At 37.3% G+C, this 27,126-nt stretch overlaps 1 protein-coding gene across 1 annotated transcript in view; it reads left to right on the top strand.

Annotated features, from left to right (window-relative positions):
* Positions 1-27,126, top strand: part of LOC126469996 (bromodomain adjacent to zinc finger domain protein 2B-like) — a 296,201-nt gene that overhangs the window by 42,218 nt on the left and 226,857 nt on the right. Inside the window, exons 7-10 of the mRNA XM_050097452.1 lie at positions 1,370-1,556; positions 1,965-2,458; positions 20,550-20,757; positions 25,810-26,021. Coding sequence (XP_049953409.1) covers positions 1,370-1,556; positions 1,965-2,458; positions 20,550-20,757; positions 25,810-26,021 — 1,101 coding nt within the window. The remainder of the gene's footprint in view (positions 1-1,369; positions 1,557-1,964; positions 2,459-20,549; positions 20,758-25,809; positions 26,022-27,126) is intronic.

The raw sequence follows: 27,126 nt of genomic DNA, 5'->3' as shown, positions 1-27,126 counted from the left end.
AGTGGTACAGGTACCTCCTGTCATACACTATATTGTTGGTTGCAGAGTATGCATGTAGATTTAGAAGTGAAGTGAAGCCAAATGTCCTAAGCAAAGGAACCCTGAAAATAAATCCTGCTGATATAGCACAGTAAAGTGGCAGCCCTGTTCTAATGATGATGATGATGATGATGATGATGATGATGATGAGTAGCAGCATTCTAAAAACTTTCTCAGTAATATGTTGTACAATATTTTAATGTAAGATATATTATTAAGGCTTGTGGCATCTCACCATAAAGGTTTAGTTGAAATAATAATAATAATAATAATAATAATAATAGTAATAGTAGTAGTAGTAGTAGTAGTGGTAGTAGTAATAATAAGCCAGCAAATAAATCTATAATTGAACTGAACTGACTATAAATAATTATGTAAATAAAAATGAATGTTTAATACACCAGATTTTTAATTGACTAAGAAATATAAAATAATTTTTCCTAGTTGCATACAGATTCTTATCCTCATTACAGATAGCCCTGAAAATTTGTGGCTCTGAATTTTTAATAGCTATGAAAACACTTGTAAGATTTAAAATGAAAAACTTGGGCCACATGCAATAGATAAGTAAGGAAGTTAACTATTAATGCACCAGCCAGGGGACCTGTGCAAAACTTTCACATTTTTATAGTTTTCAAAAATGACAGTACTGGGACCATTAATTTAAAGTGCATTCTTGTATATACATTTCTATGTGTCCAAAAATGTTGTCTACATTCGGAATGTTTGTTCCGGCTTGTACGAGGAGCAGAGATCAGGGACTGTCAGTAGTATGACATAACCTATTGCTTCAACTTGACAAACATTTTCAGTTACAGTAACCATGTTAGGCTGTAGCAGCAATAGATAAATCACAATTCAGGGCAACAATGACAAAATGTGTTTGTCATTTCAGAAAGTACATTTGTTTAAAAAAGTCAGCTTGTACAGGGGACTGCCAAGGTTGTGGGGCCAGCATGTCAGGATGCAGCCACGTGCATCTCTATTCAGATAGAAAAAGATATCTTATTCCATGTTTGCCCTTATATTTTACTGAAGAGAACTACTATAAAGCTCATCGTTTACCTGCCATGTGACATAAAATGTGTGACAAATAAACAAAGTACTTTCTGTAGATACTAGCACTGCTTCTTTGTAGGCCCTTATCAGTTTCTCAAATTGTGTACCATCTGCTCTTATTTATTGTAGGCCTTTGCACCACAAAGTATCTTAAAAACTTCAGTGTTTATATTGTTAGTAATTTTTCCAAATTTAGAGTTACATTATGATGTTGATTGTTGGCAACTGAATCCATTTTGTTTCATCAGTATCTTTTATCACATGTCTACAGGATGCACGACCACGAAATTTAGGTCGCGGAGTGTCTAAACCAAAAAAGAACACAGTGGCTTCTCTTTTAGCACAAAGCCGTGCTATGGGGATAAAACCAACAGCATGTCCTGATGTTTCACAGCTCAATCACCAGGTTTCACTGTTAAAATCCAATGTGCTGGGTGTCCCATCACCAGTTCCTAAAGGTAAAGTGTTAATTTCATTGCTCTAGAAACAAATAACTTTTTGATTCCACAGGAAGTAATTGATGACTGATTTTAAGACTAATGCTGACACGCAGTTATTATGGTTTGTAGTAAACAAAATGTTAATTTTCTTGTTCTTCTCTTCCATTATTTATTGATGTGCATAAGCGATTGTGAACCTGCTTTTTATTTATTGTATATCATCAGAACTATAGTAGTTTTCATATAAAAGTGAATTTCTCTTCTTGTGCTGGCAGCTTTAATATAGCCATTGAAGTATCTAAGCTTTTATCAACTTGTTTCCATTTCTGCAATCCAAAAACATAATCAGTGTAAAATACAGTATTTTTATTAATGACACTTTTTTTTACATTAATGGCATGAGTTACTTTATTTACTGAATTACAGCTGAGCCAGAACCCATGGAGGAAGATGAGTGCAGTGTTCCTGTGACAGAGGAATGTGACCAGGTTGGGCAGCACACTCCACAAAAAGTGCATCAAGAACCGTCACCTGCACCAGCACCGTCAGTGCCCTTAGCACAGTCTCCAGCACCAACATCATCACAACTACCACAGCAGCATAAACAGCAGCAGCAACAAGAGCCTGTGCAACAGCTGGTCCAACCGCAGCAACAACCAGCACAGCTGAGCATGTCTCAGCATTCCCCACAGTTGCCTGCACCATTACAATCCACAACTCAGCTGCCCTCAGTGCAATCACTGATAACCCCACTACCTGCCACACAACATCCTGTGGCTCACCAGCAGATTGCACCATTGCCACTGCAGCAGGACACTGCACAACAGCTTGCGAACTCACCTCAGCCGCCACCACAGCAACAACCTGTAAATGCTACTTCAGAGGATACCAAAGATCTCAGCAAACATAAGAGACATCTGGTGAGACTCTTGCTCCAAACTCTTCTTGTGTAAATGTGAATGAAAATACTTTAGAAATATCATACTGAATTCAAATTTAGTTGTAAATTAGCTTGTGTGATTTGACAAATGAACAATCATTGCAGACAATTCACTTCCAAGCATCTGTCCCCAGGTCCTTCTGCCTGTTTTTTGTGAAGAACTTTCCATGTAGCCTCTGATGTCATATCATAGTAAGATTGGATTCAAGACCTCAAAAGGCATTACACTTCCTCAAAGAACATAGGACTACCTCCAAAATGTAGTTATATACCAATCTGACTACAATCAGTAGCCTAACTTTCTTTTTTTGTAGGCTTGTAACTGACAGTCTCTCTCTCAGAACCCAAATGCATCAGTAAATGGTTTCTGGTAAAAGTATCTGATCACTAAAGGACAACATTCTAATCACCAAAATACCTGTGACTTCAGTATCTTGTTTGGAAATTTATACTGAACGCAAATTTTTTGTAGTTAGTCTAACAATAATTCTCTGTCCTGTATCCTTGTTTATTAGATGCCTGCACTAAATCGGTAACAGTTTTCCTCTTCTCCTTAATCTAATTTTATTTAAAATTATTGCAGTCGGTGTGTACACTAAATTCCACAGCACTTGAGCTATCTTAACATAATTCTCAAATTCTTGGTGGTATGCAGGGTTCCTAAGCTGTTTCATGCGCATAACTCTTAAATATATTGACAAGTATGAGAATTAAAACTATACAATACATGTGGAAATATAGATTCTGTGTTTACTTCTTAAGTATGTTGTTGAACAATTACACTTAAATTATTAATTATTTGAAGTAATAATTACTACACACAAGTTCTGAACTGTCAGCACTATTTTTAATAGGCTGGCTGGTATAGGGATTCAGAGTTGCACAGAAACCATCAGATAAAACTTAACATGTTTAAGAAATGCATTTCAGATGTGCTAGATGGTTTAGAATACACTCCTTTCACCTTTTTAATTCTGTTGTAGTTCATGGGTTTGTCACTGTTTGAACATATTTATTTCCATCCTCATAAACATAGTTGGTAATTTATGTATATGTTTTTTTTTCTTTTGAGGTGACTACACCTTCCACAAGTCTTACAGTGTTTGACAGTTGCTGAAAATTAGACTACTTTGTTCTCATGTAAAGTTTTACAAGGTACTGCACTGTGGCATGTTCAGATCACAAAATAAAACATTAGTTTTTTTGTGACCTGATATTATGCCAACAGAAGTGCTCACTATGTGTGACTAGATATATTTCCTCTTCCTGTGGTTGTAGTATACAACCAGCTGTCATCAGATAGAAGAGAAATTCAGTTTTAATGGCCAAAAGCACTTCAGTTACTGACATTGAGACTCTCAAAGGGTGTACAGTTACATATCCAGGATTCTGATAAAAGTGTTTGAAGATGGCAGAAATAGCATAGGCAATGCTAAAATAAGTAGAAACGGTGTTAAAGGAAATGATGGGATGAATATGAGGAGAACTGTAAGGTCAACGTAACAGCTAAGTGTGTAATTTTAAGGAAGTTAATGCATTTAGTTATGTGATGGCAGATTAGAAACTTTGAACAAAATCTAATGTAGAGAAATGATGTCTGGTATAGAATTTTATGGTGAAAATTATAACAAAATAAATAAACAGATAACCTCTGCAAGCTAATCTAACTCATAAATTGAGGAACATCCTTCCTTTATCAAAGTGGTATTCTGTTGCCCACCCATCCTATGACATGTCCTGGTCCATTATTATGGCTCACTTAACCCTGAAAACCCTGAACCCTTGCCACATGGGCCATAATCCAGTGCAAAAACAGGTGGAAGACATGTCGTGTGCACCAGATGCCATAGCTCTTATTCCAGACACATCACAAACATATCCTGCCCTATGAGTGACAGGGTCACCTGTGAACGTAGTCATGTCATATACCAGTTCTGCTGTAACATCTGTAAAGCTTTTTACTGTAGGCATGGCTACCAACTACCCATAGTAAAACTGGCCTCACAATGGCTGATAATGTCAGTATGTGCTAGACTGCACTGGCTACTCCTCGGATTGTGTCGTGTGGCTCCCCACCATGTATTATCAGCTTCTCTGAACTGCATAGATGGGAACTGTCTTTACAACATGTCTTTAGTACCCACAGTCCTCCTGGCCTCAATATCCACTAGCTCTTGCCCAAGACCCACCTTCATTCATGTGCTTATGGATGCCACTTCACTTCATAAATCTCTTTGCAATCTCCCTATTCCTCTGTTCTACCCCATCCCCACCAAACACTTCCTCCCAGATCACTTCCCCACTTAGTCATGTGCTGCACACAGACTCCCTTGCCTGCACCAAGGTGGGCTCATGAGTGCCACATTCCTATAACATTTTCTTGCTATATCCCCCTCCCAGTTTTCTCCCTCCAGTCCTCCATTCCATTCCCCACCTCCTTGCTCCCATGCTACTTTTTCCTTTTGCCTACTCCACCCAACACAACTCCTCACTCCAACATTTCATTTTGAAAATAATGATGAGCAATGTTTTTAACCTCCAACATGTTGCCACTAGGGCAATGAATATCTGATGATGCTCACAGCTGATGAGTGAAACTACTCAATAAATCGAACAGCAGACAGTTTGTGGTTGTTTGTTTTTACATCAGTTACAAAGGTCGATGTGTCCCTGCAGGCTGCTGTTACTTTGAATACTATGTTAATTTTGTGCTTGAAGTATCAATATGATCATTAAACAGTGAGTGCAATGTTAATATTGAGCAAGTGGAATTCCATGCGATGTTCATTCATTACAGTCAAGGTAGTCTTTGCTTCCATTATTGAGAGGTAGAGTTTCTTGGATCAAAATATACCCTGACAGGTTTTTGCTTAGTTAATGGTTTGTGAGAGCCAGTGCCTCATTTAACTGCAAAACACAGCATGTTGGAGGCCACACTTTTCATCTGTGGAATCTCTATTACACTCTTTTATCTGGAAATACACCATGTGATCAAAAGTCTCAATAGTCGAATTCTTTTTTGTTTCAAAGATGTCAACCATGTATCTAATAAATTTAGGACTTTTTTACACTATTACAGTACTTAATAATTGTGAATGGCTTTGTATTAAGTTCATATATAATGAAGTCAGAATGTAATTTCATTCTTTCTGAAGTATGGTTGATAGTTGGCAGATATTCAAGTGAATTGAACTTTTAAAAGTACCGTTATTACTGTGTGAGCTGATCGTTGATAATGTTATTCCTATGATAGGAATTAAAGTTGACCATCATTGTGTACCAATGAGAAGGAATCAGACTTTTTTGTCACCAGAAATATTACTTATTGGCAGGGAGTGGCAGTTGTTTTAATGGGAATTGAACCAGTATTGTTTTGGTTGTAAAGTAAAACTTTAGTAGTGTAAATCAACTGAAAGAAAAATTCTTGCCAGCCTAATTAGCAAAGTGATCCCAAGTAAATATACTGTTAAGAAAGAAAATTGAATGTTGTATATGACTTTATTTTAATTGAAATCTGTTTTGCAAAATGGATATGAAAAGATAGCACAATCTAGAAAGCACTTGTGAACTAGTTGTTAATGAGCAACAGAGATAAAAACTGAAATGTTTTGGTAGCAACTCTCTCTCTCTAACACACACTTTCTGTTTCAAAGCAAGAAATATAATGTGCATTACACAGTAACACTTAATAAGGAAGAAGCACAGTTAAATTGGACATTAGGTGGCTTTAACACTTTACTATTTCATGACAGTAATAGAGAAATGATCATCAAACTGTTATGCTAACTGATATGTGGAACATATAGGCCCTTGAACTATACAGAACATAAGAGAAGCTACGGGAGCCTGAGTGAGTTACAGTCTTGCTGAGTTGTGGTCATTTATGTTTATAAGAACACAGCTGTCTCTTGAAGCAATACAGCACATCATAAAAACTGTCATTGTAAGAATTACAGAACTACTGGCTCAATATTAAGTGGGGGCTCATAAACTATACTGTGTGTTAACTGACTTTAGTAAAAACACTTCTGACCAGGTGTAGTAAGGATGCATCCACAAATGGAAATATCAGAATAAAAGCGCTGTTACAAACCTGCAAAGTACAGAATAGTTGTGTTGGCCTTTAAACTATAATGACCTATAAATATTTCTCATAATCACAACTCCATTCCACTGCTTCAATACTGAGCAAAGGTTTCAGTTAGAATGAAAACTGAATAATGTATCTTAGCAACTATTCTTTCACAATACTTTTGCTGAACATGTGGAACATTTCATACAAAGATTAATTAAACACTTGAGAAAATTATGGCGCCACATAATTATATAACAATTTTACGACAGTAATCATTCTGCAGTTTATTATTATGACAGTAATCATTCTGCAGTTTATTAGAATTTGGACACTTGGCTTTGTTGCATCACTAGGAATAGGAACCTGTCCACATGAAAGACTCAAGAATAAATGAGTGTTCTTAACACAAGGTCAGAATTGAGTTACTCAGTATTTATATGTTAAGGAACTTACTGGTCCATGAAAATGTAGTGTAAGTGGTGGCTGTGGCAGTTTTATGTGGCGCTAATAAGAAATTGTTATATCTGATTGTGGCTCTTGATGTAAAATTGCTCTATAAACTGTCTCCTTGGTTTCAGAATTTTATGATTCAGAGCAAACCAGTAAATGTCATGACCTAATAGTTACTACATATCCTCATCTGAGGCATAATTACTTCAATTTTGCTGCTGTCCTTGCCTCCTTTAGTACTCAAGATGTTCACCATTTGCAAGCTAGCCATCAACTCTCTCTCACAGTGACTGCATACAGTACTTCATGCAAACTGCCTTATACCGTCCACACTACTGTGTTTCATTGTGGAGGTACTTCCCTCTAGTTTTTATGTATGTATAAACCTATGTACTCTGTGCATGAACCAATCTTATACATAACTTATAACATTCATTCATTATAAAAGAACATAATTTTGAAAATTACATTCAGAAACTAATTCTTTTTAAACAACTTTACACAAAATAAGAACAATTATTTGCATTTGACATCCAAAGAATGTAGTAACAGGGATATTGCATTATACACAGGAAAACATAGGAGTTACATGAAGCAAATACCACCAATATCAAACATAAGTGTTACAAGCTGACACAAAACTCACCCTTTTGCTCACCGCAAAGATTGTCAGTGGGTCTCCAGTCAGGGCTTGGAGTGTGCATTTAAAGTAAATACAATGTAATTTCTTTGAACCAAAATGCAGTATTTGCTGCCACAGAAAATACTGGATTCAAAACCATTGCTTTTCATGACAAATATGTCATCATTTAAAAGACATTGTGACTATGCTTATTCATTTTATCAGTCATCATATCTAATGGGTCAGGTCCAAACCAGAAACAAATGTTCCCAGACATTCAAAATACCTCCACTAAAAGCAAATTTCACTGCTGTGACAAGATGCTCAGATAAATACCATTATTTAGGCTTCTTCCAGCCTCACAAGTGAGATTCACGCTATGTATCACAGTTTGTCAGTTCATAAAACCATCTCTTGCTCCAATCTTTTGCACCATTGTAAGTGACCTCATACATCCATTATTGTGACTAGTGGCTTTTAGAGAGCAGCATGACAATGAGAACAGTGATCTGTCTCCTACTTGTAATCTGCTTTGTCACTGATATCTACATGTGACATGGAATGGAAGTCTTCTGCAGTAGCTATCAAGAATGGTTGGCAATTGGTTCATACAGTATGTCTAGGAGAAGTGGTGCAGTGGTCAAGGCATGCAATTCACATTTCAGTGAAGTGAAGTCCACTGAGATCCAGTCATCCAGATTTAGGTTTCTTTTATTATTCCCTTAAATTTCACGATTTTGTCATGTTGCTGTGGTGAACCAACCTTCGCTTCACAGTTCTGGCAAAATTTAGTAAAACACTATCTACAAATAGTTCCACCAGTTGGTTAGTAAAGTGTGTGGCATGTCAGCCATCGTAAGTTCCCACCCACTATCCTTGCATGATGCTATTGTATGAAGTCCTTGTATAATAAGTCAGACTCCTGTTACTGATTGGGTCCTGTACTAGGATCGAAGAGCTGTGTGTTTTGGGACTTTGTCCCAAACATCTCTTGCAGTTGAGAGTTTTCTTCCTCACCTGTGGCTACTGCCAAGTAGCAATGCCTTCTTCTCCACAATATTTGTTTGTCCCAGGTTTGTAAATTGTAATAAAGTCTACTGCCAGTTTCTGCTCATGTCTCAAGCTGAAACATTTGTCCAATCCTGTGCTGGCTGCAAGTGAAATCTGTTATTTATGTGTACAGTGAAACTTCCAGAACATGTCACTTTTCTTACTTTCTTCCTGGGAACTGTGGGTTCATGATTGGTTGATTTTTCATTGGCCCTGTTTTATCACACAGCACAAATTGTGCAAGTGAATTGGGAACATCAAAAGAAAGGTACAGCAGCTGTATTTAATAATAGCCAAAAAAAAGTGTAAGGACAGGTGAAACTAAGGATACAGAAGTGTATAGTATTAATAAAATAAGTAGGCAAATTAAAATTGACACAGTTGTGACATAAAGTGGTGAACGCGGCAGATGACCATGTTGAAAATGGACAATAGTAGTGCATAAAGGCTGGACTGGTCACTAATCAAGAAGTCATGCTTCAAAAATAAAATGACTTTTTATTGCTCATAATATTATGCATTTCAGATTTAGCTATCTTCAGATATGTGGTAAAAAATAATAAATATACTAGGAAATTACAAAAGAGAATCAGAATAGTAAAATACAGGAGCAACTCTCACTTGTGCAAATAAGGTACTTCAGGCAAAAACATGTCTAGGAGCTACATGCTGCACATAGATATAAAGGTTAAAAGAAGTGTATGTAACAATCATGAGCAGACTCGTGAAAAAATCTTAACAAGAAACTAAGAGGTAAACATTCCTGGGAGATGGTGCTGTCATACTTCATCTTAGTTGACAACATAGTCCAGAAAATGAAATCATAAAAATACAAAGTCAAGTATCTATACTAAAATTATAGAAGTAAGGAAACTGCAAAATAGTTTTTAGTTTAAAACAAGAACAGCAAAGAACAAAGTTGCATGGTGGCCATCAGGTTGCAGAATAGTAACAAATGTGGTTCTGTACATCATCAATATTGACAGTAATTTTATTTATGAGGATGAGCAGACATGAGTACATAATAACAACAACAAAATAATTAGAAATTTTAAAATGTCTATAAAAACCAATAAATGAAGCCCAATTGGCTGCCATCAGGTGCAGAGTAGTAGCAGCATTGACACTGTACATCATCACAGTTGACAATGGATATGATAAAGGCTGAACTACAAATAATATAAAATTACAATGCAAACAAGAAAACAAATTAACAGAGCTGTATAGAGATGGGGTGAGTGTCTTTACAAAAATTATAAACACATAGGATTAGAATAAACAAAATAAATGTACCATGATACATAGACGCAAACCCTTCCAAGAGACATGCTGGTATAAAAACTTAAGACATATACAAATGAGAATGAAATAGTCGATGCAAACTGGATTTTGTGTTGAGATACAAGTTATTCATAGAACATTTGTATCAGTATTATAAACACAGATCTTGTCATTTTTCAATGCTTTGCTCTGCATAATGTGATTTGTTATTTGTACTGTAACACCTTCTTGGTCCACTACATTTCCCTTCCTGCTATGAACACTTTGCATACTGTTGTTACTGTTCTACAAACAGTTTGTATCTAAACATGAAAGTCCAGTTTGCATTGACATTGTATTTTATTCTCATTTGTATATGTCTTAACTTTTTTTATACTGGCAGTAGCAAACTGAACATTTATGTATTTTGGAAAGATTTGCTTTTTTGTATCACGGGACATTTATTTTGTTTATTCCATTTCCATGAATTTGCGATTTTTGTAAAGACACTCATTGTAGCTCTTGTGGTTCTTTCATTTGTTAGTTTTTATTACAAGCCGACATCAACTAATATGGCTGTGTTAATTTGTTTTCTTATTTGCATCATAATTTTATATTTTGTTGTTTAACCTTTATCATAGTCATTGTCAGTTGCGATGATGTGTGGCACCAATGTTGCTACTACTCTACCATGTGATGGCAGCCAATATTGCTCCATTTATTGGTTTTTATTTTACATTTTAAACTTTTTAATTATTTTGTTGGTTGGTTTGTTGATTTGGAGGAGGGGACCAAACAATAAGGCCGTCAGTCCCATTGCATTAGGGAAGGATGGGGAAGGAAATCGGCCGTGCCCTCTCAGAAGAGCAATCCCAGCATTTGCCTGAAATGATTTAGGGATATCACGGAAAACCTAAATTAGGATGCCCGAACAAGGGTTTAGATTGTCGTCCTCCTGAATGCGAGTCCATGTGCTAACCACTGCGTCATCTCATTCTGTAATTATTTTGTTGTTAAATGTTTATTATGTACTCATCTCTGTTATTCTTCATAAATAAAATTCACTGTCAATCTGGAAAACATACAGTGCCACATTTGCTAATATTGTGCCACACAGCTTTGTTATTTGCTGTTCTTGTTTTAAATAAAAATAAATAAATAAATAAATAAATAAAAAATTTGCAGTCTTTCTTACTGTTGTAATTTTATTGATTGATTGAGTGATTGTTTTATTGGTCCGTTTCATTATTTTTGCGCATAGTTACAAATTGATATGGGACAAGTCAATTTTTGTGGGATGATGAGATGAGACAATGTGAATTTATGTGTGATTATTATGAATTGCATATCTACTACAATATAAAGAAGTTTACATGCATAAAACTGTAAGCAGATGTCTATACCGATTACTGTCTTTTTTGTTTTAAAAGAAACAAATCTTCATTAAATCATGACACATTTCTGATGAATTAATAACAATTACTTTTATTAATTAAAAATGTGGGGTAATATTTACAGTTTTTGTGGCCTCTTCATGACTATAGTTTACAGCTTTTACATTTGTACAAATGACACAAATTGAAAGACTAGAAAATATTTACAATTAAATGACATACACTAACACTGATCGTGTTACTGACTGCAGTATTCTACTGGAACTCATCCAGATTTGAGAAAGCAGCTAGCTTCACTAGCTTATATATAGTTTAAGAGTGTATATATTCACCAACACTATAACACAGTTTATTAAAAAGATACATTTTTAGAGCTATTTTAGAATTCCTAAATTTTTTTTGTTTTTGAGTGTGGTGTAGTACTTTGTGTAAGGTTTTTTTCCATGCTAGTAGGGGTCCACCTTGTCTGAATTTTGTTTTTGCGTATTCACTATGCAGTTCCATTTTCTGTTGTGTATTGTACTTATGAACTGTTTCATTTTTTTGCACTATTTGGTCTTCAGTGTCCATTATTTTTTTTTAATGAATCATGTAACTCCCAAAATGTATAAGCAAGATAGTGGAAGAATTTGTACGTTCTTAAATAGTGGCCTGCATGAGCTTATACTAGTTACATTTTCTATGGTCCGTATAATTCTTTTTTGGACAATGAAGCAACTTCTGCTGGCAACTGAGTTGCCCCAAAAAATTGTGCTATATGTCAACAGTGATTCCACCTGTGCACAGTATGTAGTTCTTATCATTTGTTGTGTCATGCAACCAGTAAGAACTTTCATGAAACAGCAAGTGGTGCTTAATTTCTTGTTGATGAAATTTATGTGTTCGTCCCACATTAGGTTTTCTTGGAACCATATTCCAAGAAATTTGGTGCTGTTTACAGTTTCAGTTTGTTTGCCAGATAACATTATCCTGGGGTTTGAGGCGTGTATCCTTTATGTTGTATGTAAATGCATACTGTCTTTTCCACATTTATGATAAGAATGTTTCTGGAGAATCAATTGACTATGTGTAACATGCATACTTTGATTTCATTCTCCAGTTCCTCTACAGTCTTCCTTTGTATCAGAATGTTGGTGTCATCTGCAAATTTTATACATGTCTGGGAAGGGGTTACTGACTCTGTCATTTATAAACAGCAGGAACAAGATTGGACCTTGAATGGAACCTTGGGGCACACCATATTTAACGTTTTGTTTCCGTTACAAATATGTGTGTTATGTTGTCTCCTCCTTGACATTTAAGCTCCACTATTTGTTGTTTGTTGTTCAGGTATTATTATATCCAATTGTGTCCCAGTCCCCTGACACCTACATGTTCCAATTTTGAGAGTAGTAGTTTATGGTTAATGGCATCAAAAGCTTTGGTGAGGTCCAAAAATATAGCAGCTGAGTGTTGTTTATGGTCTACTGAGGTCAGGGCTTCATTTATAAAATCAAAGACGGCACTTTCTGAGGACCTACATTTACAGAAACTGTGCTATGGTTCTGAGAAGAGGTTATTTTCTTTTATAAAATGAACAAGTCTATTACAAAATATTTTTTCCAATATTTTAGAAAAGCCAGACAATAGGGAGATTGGTCTGTAATTTTTACCTCTGTTCTTTGACCCTTTTTAAACAGATTCCTCACTTTTGCAGATTTAACTTTTCATGAAAAATCTCAGTAGCCAGTGAGGAATTACAAACATCTGCAAAGGGTTTTGCTATTGCTGAGCATTTGTTTAAAGCTTTCGTTCTGAAAGCATCAAACTTTCGATTTGTGACTGCAATTCTACTTCCCATTTTTTCCTGATTCAGAAATACAGAAAGAATTTATATTTTGTTCCCTGTAGCCCCGAACAACAGCTGAACAGTTTTGAAAGTTGACAATGATTTTTTAGTTCTACAGAATTTATTTGTGCATTTTTACCCCCAAAGCTTGTATTGAAAGTTTGTATATTGTATGTACAACACATATTTGTAAATATTTGGGCAATGGTTGACACCGATGTTGCTGTTATCCATGTTGCTGCTTCTATTTTAGGCTTTAAATTAAAAGGAGTGTCAAAAGATCAGTTTTTGTTTTGATTCTTTCAGGAAGTTAATATTAAAATTCCCATACACAATGAGATTTTTGCACCTTTTTTTTTAAGATGTGGAGGTATGATTCCATACTTGTTAACATTGTAGGTATAATGCCTGTTGGGGCCCTATACATGCAAATAATAGCTACATTTTCAGCTACTAATCCAACTCCATATATTTCTAGAACTCTTTCCTTAGGTATATCTTTTGGGAAATGAATAGGTGCAAATTTTATACCACTATATAGCCACACACAGCTTCCTCCATGGGTCTATATAGTTCTACAGAAATAGCTGCCTTAATACAAGATTTTGCAGACTCAACATTTTTAGTTTTTCTTCTTCAAGCCAATCTTCTGTTATGTACAGTATAGTAACAAATTTTAGTTCAGTTTGTAGAAGAAGTTGAAGTTCACTCACTTTATTTGTCAGTGACTGCACATTTTAATGAAACACCAAGAAATTTGTGAATAACTTTGGGATTTGAGACTTACTTGTTACATAGTGTGGTGTTTTTTTATCTGAAACTGTGTACTTTGGCCTGAAAAGGTATCTGAGCATTTTGAAATAACTGTTTCTTCTCTCTTGCTCATGTTACTTTTGTCAATGTTTTTGGCAGGACATACAGGAAGCTGATAGACAGTTTTATTTTTCGAAAGTTGATGTTTAATTATTTCATTGATGCGATCACATGCAAACAGTTTCTCTTCATAATTCAAGTGCCTTTCATGTTTCCAAGTTTTGATGCAGCTTACTTATGTCTAGTACTTCACATTTATCGTATTCTGAACTCAGTTCCTTTATTTTAATGTTTATATTCCTGACTTTTTCGTTTGTATATAAACTGTAAATCAAATCATGCCTGTGAGGTACTGTAACAACTATTGTGTTTCTAGATTTATTCTTGTCTAGAAATTTATATAAATTTTGCACACAAACCTCTGCTTCATTTTTAGCTGCGTTGTTCAATCCTGTCATGCAAATGATAACGTCATTAGCTTATGTTATTTTCTTTTGAGAATCAGCATCTACAACATGTCTGGTACCCGCCCCAGGTTTCACTACACCAGTCACTGTTATGTCATGATTTTTATTTTGTAAAATATTAGATCGCTTTCTTCCATGGCTGTCTGCTAGTAAAAGTACACTACTATTTCTTCTTGATGATTCATGTTTCTTGTTGACATTGTTTCCAAAAGGTTCATTTATTTTCAAATCACAATCTTTTGTAGTACAGTAGTTATTACAGTCACTTTGCAGAAAATAATATTTGGTATTATCAGAGATTGTAACTATTGTTGCAGATTTATTTGACCTTTTTGTGGATAAAACACTACCTTTATGCATCATTTTTATCCATTCAGATGATTTATCACATTTGTCTTGCACCTCTTCACTTGTTTTGTTTGGATTGTACGCCCCAGTTTTCTTTCTTCAGTGCATCAATGTCTCTTCTTAAAGAATTGATTGTGAATTGTAGGCTTGCAGTTCAATCCTTTAGTGTTGTTATATCAACTTTACAACTGTCACAAGCACCCTTTTGTACTGCGTAACTGTAACTTTTCATAGTGTTAGAATTATGTGCATCTACACTTGTGGCGGGCTATGTTGTCAATTTTGATGAAGTATGGTGCCACCATCATTACTGTATTACCATCTGGCATGAATGTTCACCTGTAAGTTTCATGGTAAGATTTTTTTTTCTCTCGTGTACTTATGATTGTTATCGTGTAACCTTTATATCTATGTGCAGCTTGTTGCTCATAGGAATGTTTTTTCCTGAAGTACCTTGTGTGTACAACTAAGAGTTGCTACTGTATTTCACTATTCTGATTCTGTTGTGTAATTTTCTAGTGTCTTTACTGTTTCTTAACAGATATCTGCAGATGACTAAATCCGAAATGCTTTATAATATGAGCAATAAAGTCATTCAATTTTTGAAGCATGACTTTTGATTAGTGACCAATCCAGCCTTTGCTCAGTACTATTGTTCAGATTAAAAGTAGATACCTGTACCTACTATCTAAGTTTATCAGTAATTCTTTAGGAAACATTTGTTTTTACATATTCAGCAATTATTTACAGAATAGTGAAAGTACTTTATTAAAAATGCCTTTAATTTCAATTTAAGTATTGGATATGTAGTAATTTTTATCTCCTCTGGTGTCTAATTGTATAGTACCATGGCAGTCCAAAAAGGTTTGAGGTTAGATTGATAAAAAATAGAGAAAAGTTAAGATGGTGGTGTTAATGCTTCAGGTTTTCTACAGTCTCCCCCCTTTCCCTGTGAGCACAACACACACTATGTTCACGCAAGCACATGAAACTGTCAAAGTACTTCCTGGGGATGTTATTCAGCTCGCATGTCACATTGTCCTGAATGTTAGTTATGTTGTCAAAGTGTTGACCTGTCATGTGAATTTGTGCACTTTGTTGTTTTGTGGTAGGTTCATATTGCTAACACCAACCCTCATCACCAGTTATGATTTTTTTCCAGAAAAGAATTGTACACAGTTTTGCATTTCAATCAAGTTGTGGCAGCTGTCCATATGTTGTAGTTTTTGCTAGAGATTCGAGGTATGCAGGACAAACTTTGCACACGCTTTTCTCTTCTTCAAGACATTCTGAAGAATGTCTTGTACACTTTCTTAGGGATGTTGATTCATTGTGATTTGTGACACACCATGATGCTGCATGCCCACAAAAGTGAAAGTTATAGGACACTATTTTTTAAGGCCTCAAATTATTATTGTAGCTCTTTTTTGCATCGTAAAGCAATTGTGCTCTTTGCTTGTTGTACAATTTAATATTCTTGGACCATAGCAAACAGATAAGAGTTTCATTGACAAGTTATTTATGTGTGTCCTATTTTATGTCTTGCTGAACCCACAGATCAGAAAAATTTGAAACTTATCTGAATAGACATCTGGCTAGTTGGTGGAATTAAATGAAAGTTGGAACATAGAGTTTCTTTGGTATTTACAATGAGTTTGTTTTTAATGAACCACCCCCAAAGTCCTTTGATAGAACTTTCTGCTGTTGACTGCAGGATCTCTGGGGTGGATACAGTGAGCAATATGCTGCTGTCCTCAGAAAATAGGATAGTTTTTTGGCAACTCATTTATTCAACAGGGTCACCCACATAAATCAAGAAGAGTAGTTGTCCTAGGACTGAGTCAGGAGGAGTGCAATATTTGATTGGGAATTCAGTGGAAAATAAAGAATTATTTCTTTTTTCATTCACAATATTGATCTCAAACTGAAATGATACTTTTTGCCTGCATCCATTTGGGTTCAGCTATGTGCTGAACCTATTTAACTTTTTATTTGTTATTTTTCAAGCAAGATTTTAAGGTCAAGGAGACTGGAGACTTTTGGATGTTATAGAAAAATATTTACAGTTATTCTGTGTGAACAAGGGATTTGAAGTGCAGTCTAAGATTTCAAATATAGCTGTTTTTGTAGATTTAGAATTTTTAAAATCACGTTGTTAGATGCTAAGAGGTGAATATTTATTTGTTATAAAAAAGTTGTTATAGAAGTTTTGAAAAGGACTTGATTGTGACACAGGTCACTTTTTTGCTATTATATGAGAAGAACCTTCTTTAGCAGCACCTCTAGTGTTAATGATACATTCTTTCTTTTTGGTACTGAGCTACAGATTGCTTTCTTTATAACTCTTCACATAGCTCTCATTTTGTTCAATAAATTTCTGATCAAATTGTCATTCCACACCATTTTAGCATGTCTGACTATTCTACCACAGATTATTTTGTAGACTCCAGAATAATCTGCAAATTCTTGGGCAACTCTAGGTTTTTTACAGAAATATTGGAGAAATCTGTTTTTCTTATTGGAAATATTTATTCCTTTAATTACCCATTGCTAGCTGTTCTTGGTTTTAATATTTTTACTTCTGTAGGAAATGCTACATTGAAATAGTACATTGGGAGATTTTGAAAACTCGTGTACATGCTATCAACATGGTTCTGAATGGAAATACTTTCCAGTTTTCCTTAGTTGGTAAGAAATTAAAAATTCTAATTTTGTCTTCAGAAAAAATACTTTTTTTAACTACTTTTTTGCAACTGCTGCTACTTGCTGTCATCTCCGTACATAGTAGCTCTCTCTTATGAACATTATAACCGATGCTCAGTACTCTACATTTGAATTTGTAACTTGTGCCAATGATTAATGTTTGCTTATTGATGAAATTTGTATACTATTTTGTTCTTACTGGTCAGTATACTGTAGGAATTGCATTGGATGTGTTGGTTGTATTTATTAAAGCATATATAGTGTAGTTGTCTTTTAGAGACTCAGTGTTTAAATCACTACAAAGCTTCATATTCAATGCAGTGATCCTGTCCAGCAAAACATCTAGCTTGGACATGAAGACTGGCAGAATTTCACTTTGTGCTCGATGTATGTTAATAATTTTGAAATTAAGTTCTGACAAATTAGCAACAGAAAATCTTTTTCAATTGGGCCAACTTGCAGAAGTTAATCTGCTCTCTCACAAAGATAACACTATGTTTGGAGAACTCTGCTAAAATAAGTCTCTGGTGTACACCCTCCTATTAAGATTAATTTTACTTCGTCATTTCATAGCCAACTTTCAGTAATGCAAATCATACCTACTTTTAGTTTACATTGGAGTAGTGCTTCCAACATCTTCATTACCTTATTAAGGTACTGATGCAATATAACAAAATTTGGGTTTTTGGGCACTTTAGTTGAAATGATGTTTATTTCTTTATCTGACGGCATTTCTAATATCTGCTTACCATAAAAAATCTTTTGTGTCTTTGTTGTATGTGGCTTCTACTTGTTGGTGACTATCAATAGACGAGTTGACTTCTGGTGGTAATTTGTGTCTGACTGATGACATTATTGTTTGCAAGTTGCACTAAACACTTTGTAATTTGAATCTGTTTGCCACTTACCATGTTAGCCACATTGTTCCTCATAGTACAAGTAAATACTTCATCGGCTAGTAACTCCTTTCCTGACCCTTTAAATTAAGTCCATGGACCAAGCTGTTTATTTTTATAATAGTGACATTCTCGAACTGAGTACATATTTCAGTGGTACACTTGTGCGCAACAGTAATTTTTGCGGTTCACTCATACCAGATGGTAATTAATGGCAATGTGGAATAGTCACAACAAATACAACTATATGGATTAAATTAATTAAACGTATCTGTGTTATTGTTTTACGTCAGAGACATGATTTGATCTTCCCAACAGCACGACAAAATCATCCTTATTCAAGCTAGTTATATTAGTTAATTTTGTTAGGTTCATTATTTTGTTTAATGAAGCCCCTAAATAATGACTAAACTCCTCCCGAACAGGTCATAAAGGCCCAATGGTACGACCGGCCCCCCACGTCATTCTCAGCACATTGGCATCCCCAGATGTGGATACGGAGGGGCATGTGGTCAGCACACCACTCCCTGGCTGTATGTCAGTTTCTGAGACCGGAACCGCTACATCTCAATTGAGTAGCTCCTCAAATTACTGCACAAGGGCTGAGTGCACCCCGCTTGCTAACAGCGCTCGGCAGGCCAGATGGTCACTCATCCAAGTGATAGCCCAGCCTGACAGCGCGTAACTTCGGTGATCTGACGGGAACTGGTGTTACCACTGCGGCAAGGCCGTTGGCATACTGGAGTCCCTGGGTTTCTGAAACCAGATGCCCTGAAATTATATTTTTCCATCAACACTGCTGAAATTTAACAGCTGTCACTGTCACACAACACATATTCTTTTTGTGCATCGTGTTTTCTGCACTTTGAGGCTTTAGAGTCCTGCATGTCTTCTAACTATAATTGTTTTTTCATTGCAGATGTTTTAAATTTTGGTCAGTTTCCAAGTTCACTGAAAATGCAGTTTGCTTGGTTGTTTAGGAGTCAGAAGCATTTATTTGCAGGATTTTAAACACATTTTCTGGTGAAGTGTTTTCCAATTTTGACCTAGTTCCAATTAAAAACAGTTTGTTTACTTCCTGGAATTCATTCTCCAACTTCGCAACTTTTTCCAGCATGTTCTCTGAATACGTGGCAGAAGGTACACCAGAAGAGATTTTGTGCAATAAAGTTTCTTTCTTTCTTTTTTCTTTCTTCCACCCCCTCCCCCCCTCCTCCCCCCACTTGGAAAAAAAAAAAAAACCCTTCTGAAACAGTTTCCTTTCATCACTATTTTCCACTTCTTTGAGGAGGCTGAGTCGTCTTGCTTAGTCAGTGTCTCATATTTCCAGATTGGAGTTTATTTAGATCCACCTTTTGTGCACCAGTTATAAACTGTAAACTGGAAATATGTTCATTTAGCTTTGATATTTCGCCCTTACAATTTACACATACTTTATTTTTACCATGTCCAGACATTCTCAATGGTGAGGGAGATGGGGATATTGCTGAGAATAGCTTCAAGAAGAAAGGAGAATATGCGGCTGGAAACAACACGAAGAAATACAAATTTCCCACAGAAATTAATTTAGTGGTTTCTTTCCCCTCCCCACCGTGAGAAATCTTTCTACGTAAGGCATACAAATATCAGATTAAAGTAGCCTGAAGTTCATATCTACATCCATATCCACACTCTGCAAACCACTGTGAAGTCCATGGCAGTCCATTGTATCATTTGTGAGGGCTTTTTTTCCATTCCATTCATGTATGGAACATTATGATTAACAGCGGTGTATGCTTCAGTGTAACTAGCAAGATGACAATGGCTTCTGGAATAAACTTTACAATTGAAATTTACTGCTGTATGAGAACATCCCAAAAATTGTGTTATATATGGATAATTATTATATTAGTGCATCTTGTATACTCTGGGAAAGGTGCCTTTGCTATAGCTGTGCATAGACTTATTATTTCTGTTATATACATTGGTTCTCACATAATAGTTTAAAATCTGGACAGTAACTGGAGTTTGTATAAAGTTAGTCTTTAAGTGTGATCTTTCAGCATAACTAAATATAAATGTGGTGAACATGTCTGAATACTTACAAAAATAGAATTGATCAAAATTTACACATGAGAGCCAATTTAAATTTGACCACATATGCATGCAAAAAATGTATGTTATAGGTAAGTTCTCGGTCAGAAGACAACAAGTTGAAAATTAGAGCTGTAGAGGGGCTCAGTGAAGACAGCAGCCCTCCTGATGTGAGCAGTGATTCTGGCTCAGCATCTGATGGGTTTCCTAGTGACAGTGAAGAAGAAGCAGCTGAGGGAGATGGGGATGTTGCTGAGAACAGCTTCAAGAAGGAAGGAGAGTCTGCTGCTGCAAACAACAGTACGAAATGCAAAATAATTTCACAATCACGGAAGATTTTTATGTTCATACTTTAGGGTATAATATATTGTATACATGTCATGGAAGATGTACTTGTTTTCCAATGTAACTCCTCCATTATTATTACAAAGGAAAATTTTCTCTTTTCATTATAAGTTCCTGATATAAATGAAGTCTGAAGTTTTAGTTTCCTTTAATATTAATTTGGAATGCAGACTGAGAGCGCATTTAAGTAGAAACCAGCATTGTGTCTATGAAATAGTTTGTTCTTATTGATGATGGTAATGAGTGTCCATTGGGGATTTCAATTTGTTTCTCATTTGGTATTCAGGTACACGAGAGATACACAGATACCTGTGTGTCTTAGGTTGTGCTAGTGATCTGTGGTTTAATGCTTTCATCTTCATATGATTTGGAAAAATGACTTGTTTATCTGCAAACAATTGTGTTTTACTGCAAGACTGCTCTTTATCAACACTACGAAGTGCTTTTCACATCCAGTTGATTTATTTTCTAGACATCCTTGGTTTAATTGCAATTTAACATTCCCTTTGTCTCAGTGGACAGTGAACTCACAGCCCCAAACATCATTTAATAATCACATACACTATGTGATCAGAAGTATCTGGACACCTAGTTGAAAATGACTTACAAGTTCGTGGCACTCTTCATTGGTAATGCTGGAATTCAATATGGTGTTAGCCCGCCCTTAGCTTTAATGCCATGCAAAACAAGGGGTGCAAGCCCCCTCCATGAAAAACACGACCACACTGTAACACCACCGGTCGGGCACACAGTTTTAATCTGCCAGGAAGTTTCATATCAGCGCACACTCCGCTGCAGAGTGAAAATCTCATTCTGGAAACATCCCCCAGGCTGTGGCTAAGCCATGTGTCCGCAATATCCTTTCTTTCAGGAGTGCTAGTTCTGCAAGGTTCGCAGGAGAGCTTCTGTAAAGTTTGGAAGGTAGGAGACGAGGTACTGGCAGAAGTAAAGCTGGGAGTACCGGGCGTGAGTCGTGCTTCGGTAGCTGAGTTGGTAGAGCACTTGCCCGCGAAAGGCAAAGGTCCCGAGTTCGAGTCTCGGTCGGGCACACAGTTTTAATCTGCCAGGAAGTTTCATATCAGCGCACACTCCGCTGCAGAGTGAAAATCTCATTCTATTCATCACATGTTCAGAGAAGTGGTTGAATATTGTCTCAGATTTTGCTTGAGTGTCTTCAGGCTGAAAAGTTTTGAAATTGGTTGAAACCATGCCATCTAATGTAGAACACACTCATATTTTGGAGCAGTGTTAACAGATGCTTAAAAGGTTTCAATGCAGCAGGTCAGATTTTTATTTGTTCTGAATGTTAAACCATCACTTCATCTCTCACTCCACCAGACAAGTAATATTTAAATGCATATTCTACAGAATGAATATGAGGTTTCGTGAGAAAAAGTCTCATAAAATTATTCAGACTGCCATAAACGGTAAGTGTAATGACAAGTAAGTGACAACAAAAAAGTTGATAGAAATGAAGCAAATTATGACTTGTTTCCATTACCAAAGCAAGTGCAGCACATATGTGCAGCAACTGCTGAGGAAGAAAACAGAGTGTTACATACTGTAACATGATCATAAACATGTGCACAGAACAAGAATCATTTTCTAGAAAGTGTGGACATGTGTATAATATTCTTCTTAAAACACTAAGTACAATAATATATACCCAGATGAAATATAAAATCCATCATACATCAAAAAATATAGTCCTGACAAAAATGTAAATCATACAGAAGCCACAGACAGATGTCAATGTAACTTCGTACACGTACATGCTGTTGGTGGCTATGTAAAACATTAGAGCTGCAATTCTCTGTGAAAGGCAAAATAGTCACCGTATTGTATTAGTATTGTTCATGTTTAGTGTTATTATCAGGCCTGGTAGGGTATATACGAGCTGTGAACAGCATCAGATGTTGAATGATCACTGTGAAGGACACATAGATGCCGCATAGTGATTTAAGACAGCGTTGTCAGCACCTGACAGAATTTGAAAGGGGCTATTGTGTCGATCTCATTTGGAGACTTGCTCCATGCATGAAGATAAACAGATGTCTGAGAGATGTAGTTGAGAATAAGTGGTTGTAAATAAAACTCAAAGCAGTCATTAGACATTAGCACATGTACACACATTCCTATTAAATGGTATTTCAGCCAACACTCATATAGATATTGTTAGGATGGAGGCTGTAGGTCAAATGTATCTCTTTACCATGTGAAGATTAGTGTATTTAATCCACACAAAACTTCACTAGATTTAAGGCATGTTGGGTACAAGGAAAAAACTAGAATATTTAGTCATTAACACTGTATATAAAATGTGCATAAACAGTTGATTTTACTTATACAATAATTTTACCGTGTGGAAGTGTGAGATGTCGCAGTTAATGACTAAAGATAGAAAATAAAAGCGTACAATTCAGGATTAAAGGTAACAGCCCACTGAACAGAAGAGGCATGCAATGGTCGATAGGTATGTAACAAACAAACACACACACACACACACACACACACACACACACACATACACATATACACTCCTGGAAATGAAAAAAAGAACACATTGACACCGGTGTGTCAGACCCACCATACTTGCTCCGGACACTGCGAGAGGGCTGTACAAGCAATGATCACACGCACGGCACAGCGGACACACCAGGAACCGCGGTGTTGGCCGCCGAATGGCGCTAGCTGCGCAGCATTTGTGCACCACCGCCGTCAGTGTCAGCCAGTTTGCCGTGGCATACGGAGCTCCATCGCAGTCTTTAACACTGGTAGCATGCCGCGACAGCGTGGACGTGAACCGTATGTGCAGTTGACGGACTTTGAGCGAGGGCGTATAGTGGGCATGCGGGAGGCCGGGTGGACGTACCGCCGAATTGCTCAACACGTGGGGCGTGAGGTCTCCACAGTACATCGATGTTGTCGCTAGTGGTCGGCGGAAGGTGCACGTGCCCGTCGACCTGGGACCGGACCGCAGCAACGCACGGATGCACGCCAAGACCGTAGGATCCTACGCAGTGCCGTAGGGGACCGCACCGCCACTTCCCAGCAAATTAGGGACACTGTTCCTCCTGGGGTATCGGCGAGGACCATTCGCAACCGTCTCCATGAAGCTGGGCTACGGTCCCACACACCGTTAGGCCGTCTTCCGCTCACGCCCCAACATCGTGCAGCCCGCCTCCAGTGGTGTCGCGACTGGCGTGAATGGAGGGACGAATGGAGACGTGTCGTCTTCAGCGATGAGAGTCGTTTCTGCCTTGGTGCCAATGATGGTCGTATGCGTGTTTGGCGCCGTGCAGGTGAGCGCCACAATCAGGACTGCATACGACCGAGGCACACAGGGCCAACACCCGGCATCATGGTGTGGGGAGCGATCTCCTACACTGGCCGTACACCACTGGTGATCGTCGAGGGGACACTGAATAGTGCACGGTACATACAAACTGTCATCGAACCCATCGTTCTACCATTCCTAGACCGGCAAGGGAACTTGCTGTTCCAACAGGACAATGCACGTCCGCATGTATCCCGTGCCACCCAACGTGCTCTAGAAGGTGTAAGTCAACTACCCTGGCCAGCAAGATCTCCGGATCTGTCCCTCATTGAGCATGTTTGGGACTGGATGAAGCGTCGTCTCACGCGGTCTGCACGTCCAGCACGAACGCTGGTCCAACTGAGGCGCCAGGTGGAAATGGCATGGCAAGCCGTTCCACAGGACTACATCCAGCATCTCTACGATCGTCTCCATGGGAGAACAGCAGCCTGCATTGCTGCAAAAGGTGGATATACACTGTACTAGTGCCGACATTGTGCATGCTCTGTTGCCTGTGTCTATGTGCCTGTGGTTCTGTCAGTGTGATCATGTGATGTATCTGACCCCAGGAATGTGTCAATAAAGTTTCCCCTTCCTGGGACAATGAATTCACGGTGTTCTTATTTCAATTTCCAGGAGTGTATATACAAACCTGTGCTGCTTCATTGCACAAACTAAACAAACTGTCCCGGGACTCGAGTTTTGCAGCTTTACTAAGGTGAACTAAGGGCGGGGGCTGTGTTGAGTGGGGTTAGTGAATGGGGAAAGAGGGTACAGAGTGGTAGGGAGGGTTGGGGAAGAACAGCTCATGGCTGTGACGTCTGGGATGGAGACGGTGAGTGCACAGGATATGGATGCAGGAGGGGGTTCCAACAGGTGCACAAGATAGGAATGTGACACCAGTACTGGCAGTGTTCAGTGACAATGATGTGGAGGAGTGGGTTAGGGGAGGGTGACTGGACAGAGGGAGGGAAGACTGTGAGGAGGAGGGTATGGCTGCAGGATGAATGAAGTTAGGCTTCTGGAGACATACAATGCTTCAATAACCCTCGTGGCCTCAACTGCCAGTAGCACACTGCCCCACAACCATTTTCACCCTAACTTCACTCAACCTGCATCCACACCCTCTTCCCCAAAGGCTCCCTGTCTTCTATTCTGTCACTGCCTCCCAATCCACTCATCCACATTATCGGCATCATGGTTTGCACAAATTCGTCAGCACCGATACTCATGTTACACTCCTATTCTGTGCACCCGCTGCTTCCCTCCCATCTGACAGCTACGCTTCCCGAACTTTCCTTCTTGCTCCCTGCCTCTTTTCTCCCCTCAGCTACTCCACCCAACACAACCCTGCAGAACTACAGTCTCAGCAAAGTGTATTTGGCCAGGACAGTGTAACCATACAAGTTTGTTTGTGTGTGTGTGTGTGTGTGTGTGTGTGCGTGCGTGCGTGCGTGCGTGTATGTGTGTGTGTGTGTGTGTGTACAACTCAGTGCCTCTACTGTTTGGTGAGTTGTTACCTTTACTCCTAAATTATGTATATTTTATGAGAACTCTCCATTATTGTACTTAAAAAATAAAAGCAAATACTACAATAATCAATTATGTAATGCAAGATTGATGTTGCAACAAATAACATAATGTGAAATTGAGAATAGTCTTTTCATAAATTTGAGATGTATGCATTTCAGCTGTCGTCAATGTACCAGAAGCTGAGCCTCCCCCAAAGCGCCGGAAAGTTGAACGGGAGCAAGAGGTCCATGCACTGCGAGTGCCGTTGGAGCTTGGTTGGAAGCGAGAGACAATTCTGGGCACACTCAGTCGAGCCGGGCTTCTGCGTGGTGAGGTGTGCTACATTTCACCTTGTGGACGCCGCTTTAGGCAGTGTCAAGATGTTGTTCGGGTAAGTTTCTTTTAGTTCTTATGTTTTAACGTATTGAACATTTTATTAATATATTCCATATGTATTTTTGATGTGCTGAACAAAGTTTGTGAAGTATGAAGGTACCAGGAAATTCTTAAACTTAAACTGTAGGCTCTGCACCTTCATTGTAGATGTCTGAAGCTGAATAACTAGTTTTAACATTGAAACATAGTATAATGATCATTTTATTTAAAGACACGCTGAAATGACAAGGTAAAAACCTCAAAAATTTTGGGCATTTGAAATTGTCTTCTTTTTGTGCAGCAGTTGACTAGTTGAAGGCAGCTTTGACATAATTACTGTGTCTGACAATTTCTAATACTACTTTTTGTTACCTTTCAGTGTTAGTTCAGTTACTACATAACTGTGACACTTCATATTTGGTACCTAATTATAATAATTAACATATATAAATGGTTGTTTCAAATCTGTAAGTTACTTCAGCCAACTGCCATGTTAATTATTTCCAAATGCCTGTATACTTTTCAAGCACACACAATGTGAAACAGCTCTTATGCACCATTTCTATTGACCATGACATCGATAGGATATTAAGCACTAACAGTCCTTCATGCTATTTATTTCCATCTATAATACTTTAGCAGTATGGTGGCAACAACATACTGCTCCTTCAGAGAATCTTTTGAAGTACGTAATTAAACATAATATTTAATGCAGTTTAGATTTATTGGCTGGGTTATGACAGCACAATAAAAACTCATATGTGAGGGAGTCAGTCATATTCTTACTGTAAACATAATTATTTTACAATATTAAAGGTATTAATCCCAATTTATATTTGTTGACACTTTTAAAAAATATGAGTCATAGGGATTGTTGTAAAAATGCTCTGTGTGAACTTTGGTTCTCAACTACAATTTAAGGTAAAGAGAGTCATAGCAGAGATGTAAGTGGTCATGGGTGAGAGAAGAAAAAAAGAACAAATACTAAATAAAAATATGAAAAATTAAGGAAGATTACATAACCTTTAAAATGTTAACATAGGTGACATACCAATAAGATCATTAAAGTGAAAGAAAAAACAATGAGTTATGAGGAGAGCATAAGTTGAGGTGATGTGAAT

The sequence above is a fragment of the Schistocerca serialis genome, chromosome 3, assembly GCF_023864345.2.
Source record: "Schistocerca serialis cubense isolate TAMUIC-IGC-003099 chromosome 3, iqSchSeri2.2, whole genome shotgun sequence".
Classification (NCBI taxonomy): Eukaryota; Metazoa; Arthropoda; class Insecta; order Orthoptera; family Acrididae; genus Schistocerca; species Schistocerca serialis.
Note: the sequence above shows the minus strand (reverse complement) of the source record. Positions and strands in the feature narration are given on the sequence as shown.